Here is an 11,080-nt window from a genome sequence, read left to right on the forward strand (position 1 = left end):
TCTATGATAAATATAAACATTAACCAAACGGCCGTTATTCTACCACTCCCTTCACCATCCCAAATCCAAACCAATAAAATCTTTAAAAAAAAATGGCACACTACATAAAGTCAATGTTTGCATCTATATAATTTAGCCCTTGAATCGTGATTAATGCCGGAAAACAAAAGGGTTTTCAATATTTTTACCCAAACTTGAAAAACCATTTTGTCTGCTGCGAATACCATATTTATAAATCTGACTCTGAAATTATCACGAGTCAAGCAGCAAACAGCCTAAATCGCATTCCATAGAAACCGTAGTCCTATGAGGGAGAAATTTGTTCCCCTTCTTACTATTGATAAAGGTAAATTAAAGAAGGCATAAGTGTTTTTATGATGGGAGAGGAAAAAGGTAAAGGGTGGTGAAGCGGCAGTTTGGAATATGAATCAATATCCGGCATCACCCTATTTGAGCGTCACCATTTCCTTCCCTGAGAACCCATGCCGCCTTTGTTCTTTCCAAAGAAAACATTCTTGGCTTTTGGTTTTGGCAACTCATGCAGGTCCATCACCTGTATCGTTCTTTGCTTTTTCGCTACAACACAACATTACCACTCAGTATCACATGAATCTATCTATGTAATGTAACAAATAAAACAGCAAGTAATCAAGTCACCATTTGCAGCCTCTTTGTAGTTCTCTTGAAGTCGTTTTCTTGCTGAAGCAAGTCTCTCCGCGTCAAAATTGCTCTCTTTTTGTCTCTGAAAATAATCCAACAATGGGTCGGTTTTTTAACTTGTTAAGCAAGTAAACTTAAGCTTATAAATCATATCCGTACGTTTTGAGGAGGAGGAGGAGTGGGAACCGATGGTAATGGCGATGGTGATTTTTGAGCTGGTTTTGGCAGAGCTTCTTTGCGAGGAATTGGTTTTGGTTCGGAAGACTCAAAATTGCCATCTGTATGAGCAGAGCAGTGAAGGGAACAGATCATGTATTAAACATTATACCAACCATTCCAAATCACACTACTATACTCACTCTCTGGATTTGGCGAGCATGCAAAATCAGGAATCTGCCAAAGGAATGGAACATTATAATCAATAAAGCAGCAAAGCATATGAATCATCATGCATAGTTCTTGAACTGAACCTGATGATGCCCATTTAGTTGATTCCTCTGCTGAGGCGAATCTTCATCATCACCTGCCATGCCAACAAGATAACATGAATCTCACTATTCACTGCAATTTTGACATAGAATAGAGAGATTACCAATGACAGTGCTAGCAGTAGCAGGTTCTCCAGGTGCCTTCAGCTTCACCCATTCATCTACAATTTCCTTCCACTTCCTATCCAAAGCAAACAAAACACTCAACTCATCTGTTACATGAATCAACCTTCATTCTTCAGCATATGCACTTAAAAAACAAAACCTGACAAGAAGCTTCACCAATCTGCGAACTTCACTGGAGGAATGCTTCCTTAACCGATTCACGTTCCTCCCAATGTCAGTTTCCTGCATGCATGAATCCAATTAATTAACAAAATCAAACTACAATTCAACAAACAACACGAGCTTACCTCTAAAGCCTGGAATGTAATATCCATGTCCGCCAGATTCTGTAGCAACTCCGCCAACGAATCTTCCGACTATCAAACAACATCAAATTCAACCAACACAAAACACATTCCTTAATTCTAACAACTAATTAATTAGCTGAAATTAAAAGAGGAAAAAAGGAGGGAGACCTGGTGAGGATCTTCAAGTTGGTGCTTAATTTCTAGAATCTTCTTCTGCTCGTCATCGAATAAGCCTCCAAAAGGATCCAAATCCTCGTCCTCTGACGATTTGTTTTGCTGATTGTGTGCTTCGACGGCATTTGCTTCGCAATTCAGACACCGGGGAGGCGTGGCAGTGGCGGCGTAAAGGCGCTCCACGATTCCGTCCCGGCGGCGCTTCAATTCGTCGGCGTTATCGGTGGAAGCGACGTCGATTGCAGCGTCAAAGAAAGCCCAAACGTCGACGCCGGCGGTGTCCAGTATGGATCGGAAATCATCCAAATCCATATCGGAAGCGTGGCACCAACCAAATCGATGGAGGGATTGGGATCCCACACGGAAACAACAATCTAATCTGATAATTCAAGTTTTGTGGATATTCGGAACAAAAACATTAATACAAGAATATACTCTATATTCTTTCTACCAAAAGCAAACTCTAATTTCTTTTTTTCATTATTTCTTTTCTTGGTTTAAATTGAAATTCATATTGATTGATACTCATGCGTGTTTTTATAGTATGTTGACCAATGGCATCAGGATTTGTTATTTGTTGGTGTGGGAAACTGCCTTTCTATTCTTTTGTTTTCTCCAATAAAGTAACAATTAATGTAATCTAAATCTTAATCACTATTATATATTTTTTAATCTCAAATATCTTTTTTTTAAATATATTTTCTTTTATCTGTATTTGAAAGAAGGTATGGGCAAAAGGAGATGAACCACCAAAAACACAACAGAATGAATTGGAGAGCATCTGCATCTCACCTCACCTGCCGGCTGCTGCTATTTCTGTTTACTTTTCATTATAACCTTATCTAGCTAAATGCAGCTTAATTCTGACTTAGGCTTGTTGTCATATTTCGACACTATTTTTAAAAAAAAAATTTAATAATATTTTTTTAGAAATTTTTTTATAAAATTAAAAGTGATTTTATGTTTAGATATTTCATGTAAAAATATTTTTTTATTTATCTATTATATATTTGAATAAAATAAGATAAAAATATTTTTTTATTTATTTTGTATGTATAAAATATTTTTTTAATGAAAAAAGATCTTTTAAAAAATATGTAAATTATAATTTTTTAAAAAAGATATTTTTTATTTTTTTAATATTTTTTTTACTATTAGAAATTTATCAAACACACTAAAAGATAAAAAAAAGATTTTATTATTATAAAAAGAATTTTTTATCGATTTAATTGCCCCTAAATAAACACTTATAAATTTAATTATTAAATTTTTAAAAATTTTATTTGAGTCTAAAATTTCATATTTTATAGTATAGTCTTTATTAATCTATTACTGATAAGAAAATTACTAATCTATTTTTTTAAATATGATTTAAAATATATTTTATAATTTTATTATTAAATCAAAGATAATAACATAGCAAGAGAGTATACATAAAAGGGGAAGAATAAGGAGGGATGTGGTGTGTTGTTCTGATCCATTGTGGTGTATATATATGCAGATTGGATAATACTTTTCACAATAACACTAAAGCCAACAATATCATATTTTATTTAATTTTGACTTATAAATTTAATTATTAGATTTTTAAAAATTTTATTTGAGTGTAAAACTTCGTATTTAATAGCATAGTCTTTATAATTTATTGCTGATGAAAAAAATTTACTAATCTGTTTCTTTAAAAGATGATATAAAACATATTTTATAATTTTGTTATCTTTCATTTAATTAAAAAAAATTCTCTAAGATATGGCTGGAGAGTACACATAGAATAGGAAGAATAACGAGAGATGTATTGTGTTGTTCAGATCCATTAGGGCGTATATACATATAGATTGGATAATGCTTTTCACAAGGCACTAAAGTCAACAATATCAAATTTTATTTAATTCTAATACACATAGAATGGGAAGAAGAACAGAGATGTGTTGTGTTGTTCTGATACATTGTGATGTATATACATGCAGATTGAATAATGATTTTCACAAAGACACTAAAAGTCAACAATATCAAATTTTATCTAATCCTGACTTATACGTTTAATTATTAAATTTTTAAAATTTTATTGAGTCTAAAATTTCATATTTGATAGTATAATCTTTACTGATCTATTAATGATAAAAAAATTTACTAATTTAGTTTTTCAAATATGATTTAAAATATATTTTATAATTTTATTATCTTTGATTTAATTTACAAAATGTCTTAGATGTAGTTAGAGAGTACACATAGAAGGGGAAGAATATCGAGGGATGTGTTGTGTCATTCTGATTCATTATGGCCTATATACATGCAGATTGAATAATACTTTTTACAATAACACTAAAGCCAACAATATCAAATTTTATTTAATTCTGACTTATATGTTTAATTATTAGATTTTTAAAAATTTTATTTTAATGTAAAACTTCGTATTTGATAGCATAGTCTTTATTAATCTATTGCTGATGAAAAAATTTTACTTATGTGTTTCTTTTAAATATGATATAAAACATATTTTATAATTTTGTTATCTTTGATTTAATAAAAAAAATTCTCTAAGATGTGGCTGGAGAGTACATATAGAATAAGAAGAATAACGAGAGATGTGTTGTGTTGTTCTAATCTATTAGGGTGTATATACATGCATATTTTTTTTGAAAGCATAGAGCTCAACACAATAGGTGGAGCAAAACAGAAAAAGTAAGAGAATACAATCAAACATATAGAAAGTAAGACCACAACACAAAGAAGAACCATCATGTCATTTTCGGCATAGCCATCAACAACTAAAGGGATCCACACATTTTCACTCGTTGGAGCTCATCACGGTCATGTTGATAATCTCTTCAACCCTTTTGCTTGTATTCTGAAAAATTCTTCTAATCCAGATGTTCCAAATAATCGCACAGAAGCATTTCAATCGCTGCTCCCTATCCTCCTTTCTCCTCGGTTCCTCTGTCCAATATAAGAAATGCTCTTTCATCGAACCCGGAAAGAACCATAGGCGGCCAAATACTGATATTCATGCATTCCACACCTGCCAAGCAAATTCACAGCCAAGAAACAAGTTATGTACATGTTCGATATCTTTATTTCATAAAACACATAGATTATCCTCCTGATTTATAATCCCAAACTGATTTAGCCTTTCTTTTGTATTCACCCTACCTATTAAGACAAACTAAGAAAACAACTCCACTCTTGGTGGAACTAGACCTTTCTAAACAGTCTTAGTGAAGTTGTAGCTGGTAACCTCCTTCGGGAGTAATTCCTCCTACAAAACCTGCACAAATGAGTTAGTTGAAAAAATACCTTGTCTATCATATTTCCACATCACTCTATCCTCTCTATTATTTACTAACTTCACAGGTCCCAACTCCTCATGTAATTGGCTCAGAAGCTCTAACTCCCATTGAAATAGTTCTCGCCTCTATTGGAAGTTCCAAATCCACTAAAACCCATCTCAAAACCCACAATCCCCTATAACAGATCCACATTGGTTTGAAACAGAGAAAAGCCTAGGGAACCGATCCTTCAAAGATCCACAGAGTAACCATACATCCTCCCAAAACCGAGTATGTTGCCCATCTCCAACCACCATAGACAAGCCTGTAACCATCTTATCCCTTAAATGTTGATTCGTTATACATATCTGGCATATATCCTTCCATGGGCCTCCTCTAGTAGGTAACACTTGAGTTGACAGCAGCTCATTAAGGTTCAGATTATGACATGAACATACCACCTTCTTCCACAACGGGTATTCTTCCTTTGCAAACTGCCACCACCACTTAAACAGTAGTGCTGTGTTTCGAACCATAGCATCACCAACCTCCAATCCACCTAGTTTTTTTGGTACCTGCACTACTTCCCATCTTACTAATGCCATTCCAATACTACCATCCTCCTTACTCCACAGGAACCTTCTCTACAGTGAAATCAATTTCTCAGCAACAACTTTTGGCATCTTAAACAGGCTCAAATAATATACTAGCAGACTATTCAATACTGACTTGATCAACACCAACTTTCCAACTTTGTTTAGTATTTTTTCTTTCCACAGAGTGAGCTTCTCCTCTACTTTGCCTATTATAGGTTTTCAGATCTTCACCAATCTCGGATTTACTCCTAAGGATATTCCAAGGTATTTAACTGGAAGTGTATCGCCCTTATAATCCAATAAGCTGCACATACTCTGGACCCAATGCTCGTCACAATTTATTGGTATCAAACTCGACTTGTAAAAATTAATACTGAGGCCTGATATCAACTCAAAGCATCTCAAAAGACGCTTGTAATTCTTGATAGTCTCCTCGTCTGGCAGACAAAACAGAATTGAATCATCAGCAAATTGAAGATGTGACAACTCTATACTATCTCTGCCAACCAACAATGGAGATATACGACCGTTCCTGACTGCTTCTCCAATCATTCGATGTAGCACATCCACAACCAAAACAAATAAGAAAGGAGAAAGCAGGTCACCTTGTCTCAAACTTCTTTCTATCTTGAATGGCTTGGACGGCGAGCCATTTATCAAAACTGACATAGAAGCTGTGGCCACACACTCCATAACCCAGAATCTCCACCTCTGCCTAAACCCCATCTTTTCCAGCACTAAGTCCACAAAGCTCCACTTGACTCTATCATATGCTTTTTAAAAGTCTAGCTTGATTATTGCTACCTCCTTTTTTCTCAATTTAAGCAAGTTTACTGTTTCACACGCAATAAGTGCCCCATCATGTATCTTCCTTTCCTTTACAAATGCATTCTAAGTCTCCCTACTAATGTTAGCATAACTGTTCTCATCCTCCTAACTAGCACATTCGATATAACCTTGTATACACACCCAACCATACTAATAGGCCTCAGATCTTTAATCCCCTTCGCACCGATGAACTTCGGCGCCAGCGCCACCCAAGTGATATTGGTATCCTTCAGTAACCTGGCTGTCTGAAAAAACCCCAACACTGTTGCCGTGAATTCAGATCCCAACTCTCCCCAACACCTCTTAATGAAATTCATGTTATACCTGTCACACCCTGATGCCTTTGAGGACTCACAATCCCATACAGCCTCTCTGATCTCCTCAACTGACGGTATCGTCTCCAAACTCACAAAATCCTCCTGATCTATCCTACCCACCAGACCGTCCCTGAAACCCAACCTAGGAGAATGTTCCTGGTGATATAATTCTTTATAGAACTCTCTGATAGCAATCTTGATCCTTGCTTGATTCCTTACTAGTCTTCTGTTAATGACCAATGTATCAATCCTATTATTCCGCCTTCTTGCTGAAGCTATATTGTGAAAGTATCTTGTGTTTTTGTCCATATCATTTGCTTGCCTAGATCGAGACATCTGTTTCCAGTGGACCTCCTCTCTCACATACCACCTCTCACAACAAGTAACGAACGCCTTTCTTTTAGCCTCCATTATTTCATCATACACTCCATTGCTAACTATGTCATCAATTCTCTTAATTTCTTCCTCAAACTTTGTAATCTTCTTATCCATCTCACCAAAATTGGTTTTATGCCATCTCCCCAACGAAATTGTCAGAGCCTTCAATTTTTCTGTGAACTGTAACTCCCCCAATCCTCTCCACTCCTCCTTAACCATTCTAAGAAAGCCTTCATGTGTAAACCAGGAATCTAGACTTCGGAATGGCCTTGGACCTCCCCTCAACTTTTTGTCTTACACTATTATAGGACAATGATCTGACAAACCTCACGGTCCTCCTCGTAACCAAGACTCAAAAAATTCTTCTATCCACTCCAAGCTAACCAGAACTCTATCTATACGACTGCAAGAACGCCCTCAAAACCAAGTGAACTTGCGATCAGTGAGCGGCAAGTCCACTAAGTGCATATCCTGTATCCAATCTTTAAAATCTTCCGCAAACCAAGGTAGGACAGTTGTATCTTTTCTTTCTTCTACATGTACTATTTCATTGAAGTCTCCCATGTAACAACAAGGAACCTAGCATAACCCAGCCATGTAACTCATCTCCTCCCACACATGAATCTTTGCATCCCTATCATGGGCACCATAAACCAAGAAAAAAATACAATTGAAACTACTCTTTAACCGAATGCCTTCAACACATAACCACCTCTCTCCCTTATAGCAGTTATTCATTTTAAACATTAATTCATCTCATATTAACAACAGACCACCTGCTGCTCCATTAGAACCTACATATTCCCACCGCGCACCATCTTGCTCCCACACCCTTGCAACATCAAGTCTCGTCACTTCCTGCCTTTTAGTCTCAATCAATCCCAATATGTCTAATCTATGTTTACTCCTTAGGTCCTTTACCATTCTAATCTTCCCATCACCCCGTAACCCCCTCACATTCCAACAACTAAAAATCATTAATAATTCTTTTGACACACTTGTTTTTATGCTTGGGTCTGCATCGTCTCAATTTTGCCTTCTGATTTGCCATTTTTCTTTTGCGATCTATTTCTTCATTCTGCGCTTGAAGAATTGCCATAATGTCGTCGTCCTCATTGTATAACACAACCCCCGACTCCTTTGCCAACTCCCACGTCCTCCTGTTCTCTATCATCTGCTCTTCCAATTTTGAGCATTGAGTATCACTGTTGTCCGCAGCATTCACACCTTCCTCATGCCCAAGTTCCTCATGCCCAATATCATTTCCTCCAATACCATCCGCAGCATTCACACCATTATCATGCCCAAGATTATCCCCTCGAGCACCACCATCATCCTTTCCGAGAGCCCTTCTCCCTCCACTTTCACCAAGAACCAGTCCTCCAATTAATCCTAATGCAAGCCGGTCCCCAGTTGCGTCACAAGGCCCTGTAATTGCGCATCTCCCTTGAGCACACCCACCCACCGAAGCCACCTCAACAATCTCATTGGTTTCCTCAGCCTCGCTGGCTCCACTCCCCTACTGTATCGCCTTACCATCAACCCCAATAATGGTTATGGCTTTCTGCAGATCTGTCTTGCCGCTAACCTCACATCCAGGATCGTCACCCGCCGTCTCACTCGACCCAATCCCGTTAGTTCTGATGCGGTCCGGCCCACTACCAGCCTCGCATCCACGATCGCCAGCCTCAGTCACATCCAGCCCGGTCTCATCTTTTTCGACGCGGTCATCCCCATCGCGACGCAACCTGCTCCCCAATTCTACCGGCCGTTGCTTTCGTCTGGTGCTAGCCCCTGCGTGAATGCCGACGGCACCCTCGAATACCACACTCTGATAGTTGCTTCCAACCCTTTCACCTATAGCATTGTGGGACACATGCCTTGCCCTACCCGAATTCCCCAACCCAAGCCCGTATTCTGCATTGCTTTCTTTAGAGGAGGTTGGGCCCAGCACGCCCTTAGTTCGCTCCACATTCTTTTTGTTTTGGCTAGCCCACATCTCATTTAGGCCATGAGATCTTTGGGTTTTTGGTGTTTCCTTGGTGGACTGCCTTTTCAGCCCATTAAGAACACAAGTAACTGTTCTCTCAGACTCTGCCTTATAATTCATAACGGTCCCTCCCCCATAATCAGTCATCCCAATATTATCGCCATTAACTACCTGATTTGTTGCGATTTTCATGCCGTTGTGATAATTGTTGCCATTAATCCATTCATTCAAAATTTTATCAAAAATAACCACCTTACCCTCGTCTTTTACCTCTTCCCTTGTCACCAACATCAACAGCTCTTCGTCCTGACCACCCTCATGCAAAGATTCTGTTTGGCATCTCTGCCCTATGTCCGTTCCTAGACCCAGACGTGGTTTACCGTGGCTCCATTGCTCAACATTTTTTATCCCATCATCACTAGGTCTTTCTTTGCACTGCATGTTACACGCCTCATGTCCAAGTTCCTTCACCAATACATCAAAGCCTCCAGTACCAACAGTGATGTGGATCCATTTTTGAATTACGTCCATTACACACGTATCAATCTGCACCCGACCTACAGTAAAAGAACTACATAATTCCGTCTCTCTATCACACCCAACTACTTCACCCCACTGGCCTCCTATCATTTTGAAAGTGTCGACAGACCATGCATGCAGCGGAACCCCAAAGCATTCGAGCCACACTCTGCGAGTTTCACTCTGCTCCGACTCCTCCCACCTCCATACACTGTGAAACAATTGTAAAAGGCTATTCATGTATAAGGTGTATGTTTCTTCAGTATGCATAGTACTATCAAAAATCAGGAGAGCTTTGTATGCTCCCATTTTCTGAATCTGTACGACATTAGGTAGGTTCTTCGCAACTACTTGCTTCAAAGAATCAAAATTAATAGGCTTCGTCATACCCTCTACAAGACTTCTCCGCAGCCATTCTAAATTATCTTCCGCCATTACTATTTCTACCTTCTTCGTCCATCCATTACCATGCGAGTCCTTCTCGATTTCCTTTGTCGGTAAATCATGGCCTGATGACAAGGCACCATTCTAAACTACTTCTCTATGTGGCTGCCGAGTTGTGCGATTTTGTGTGTCATTTCCTCTTTGTGTGTGATTTATGTTTGTTATTCCCGACATTCTTCTATACTTTGCCTCCCCCACAAAAATAACCTTACCTCTCAGTCTCAGTCTGTTCATTTTCGCTATAGCTTTCAACGCCTTTCCCTCGGTTGTGTATCGGATGAAAGCAAATAGGTATACATTTCCACTTTTTTGTTTCCGAGATAGATATATATCATTGATGCGTCTCGTCCAGTTGAACAAATGAAACAACTCTCTCTTCGATATGTCTTCTGGAAGGTTACTTACAAAAATAGAGAAGGATTCGTTCTCTAGCCGCCGATACTCTTCTCGATTCCGAACCCGAGGATCATTGCCATGCTCCCTAATTCTAGCCCTCCCTGTGTGAAAAGCAATATACATGCAGATTGGATAATGCTTTTCACAAAGGCACTAAAGGCAACAATATCAAATTTTATTTAATTCTGACACACATAAAATGAGAAGAAGAACAGAGATGTATTGTGTTGTTCTGATTCATTGTGACGTATATACATGCATATTGGATAATGATTTTCACAAAGGCACTAAAAGCCAACAATATCAAATTTTATCTAATTCTGACTTATACGTTTAATTATTAGATTTTTAAAATTTTATTTAAGTTTAAAATTTCCATATTTGATAATATGGTCTTTACTAATCTATTACTGGTAAAAAAATTTACTAATCTATTTTTTTAAATATGATTTAAAATAAATTTATTTTATTATCTTTGATTTAATTAAAAAAATGTCTAGATGTAACTAGAGAGTACACATAGAAAGGAAAGAATAACGAGGGATGTGTTGTGTTGTTCTGATCTATTGTGGCGTACATACATGCATATATGCAGATTGAATAATATTTTT

General features: G+C 37.5%; 2 protein-coding genes across 2 annotated transcripts; both read right to left on the reverse strand.

Moving 5' to 3' along the window:
* Positions 1 to 105: 105 nt before the first annotated feature.
* Positions 106 to 2,557, reverse strand: LOC112791182 (probable mediator of RNA polymerase II transcription subunit 26c). The gene is made up of 9 exons (XM_025833910.3): positions 1,730 to 2,557; positions 1,562 to 1,630; positions 1,414 to 1,496; positions 1,253 to 1,329; positions 1,131 to 1,183; positions 1,020 to 1,053; positions 820 to 938; positions 658 to 742; positions 106 to 576 (listed from the first exon to the last, which is right to left on the reverse strand). The coding sequence occupies exons 1-9, from the start codon at positions 2,045 to 2,047 to the stop codon at positions 458 to 460; spliced, it is 957 nt and encodes a 318-aa protein (XP_025689695.1). The 5' UTR covers positions 2,048 to 2,557; the 3' UTR covers positions 106 to 457.
* A 3,918-nt stretch (positions 2,558 to 6,475) lies between these two features.
* LOC140183568 (uncharacterized) lies at positions 6,476 to 7,339 on the reverse strand. The gene has a single exon (XM_072232022.1). It carries the CDS (start codon positions 7,337 to 7,339, stop codon positions 6,476 to 6,478), a length of 864 nt encoding a protein of 287 aa, XP_072088123.1.
* Between the last annotated feature and the right edge of the window lie 3,741 nt (positions 7,340 to 11,080).

This window comes from Arachis hypogaea, chromosome 3 (genome assembly GCF_003086295.3).
Source record: "Arachis hypogaea cultivar Tifrunner chromosome 3, arahy.Tifrunner.gnm2.J5K5, whole genome shotgun sequence".
NCBI lineage: Eukaryota > Viridiplantae > Streptophyta > Magnoliopsida > Fabales > Fabaceae > Arachis > Arachis hypogaea.

Excerpts from the sequence above, each read along its gene's own strand:
- LOC112791182 (XM_025833910.3), bottom strand. The coding sequence starts at position 2,047 with ATGGATTTGGATGATTTCCGATCCATACTGGACACCGCCGGCGTCGAC. Across the intron at positions 1,497-1,561 it reads TTACATTCCAGGCTTTAGAG|GAAACTGACATTGGGAGGAA; the intron begins GTAAGCTCGTGT and ends TCATGCATGCAG. Across the intron at positions 743-819 it reads CTCCTCCTCCTCCTCAAAAC|AGACAAAAAGAGAGCAATTT; the intron begins GTACGGATATGA and ends GATTATTTTCAG.
- LOC140183568 (XM_072232022.1), bottom strand. The coding sequence starts at position 7,339 with ATGGTTAAGGAGGAGTGGAGAGGATTGGGGGAGTTACAGTTCACAGAA.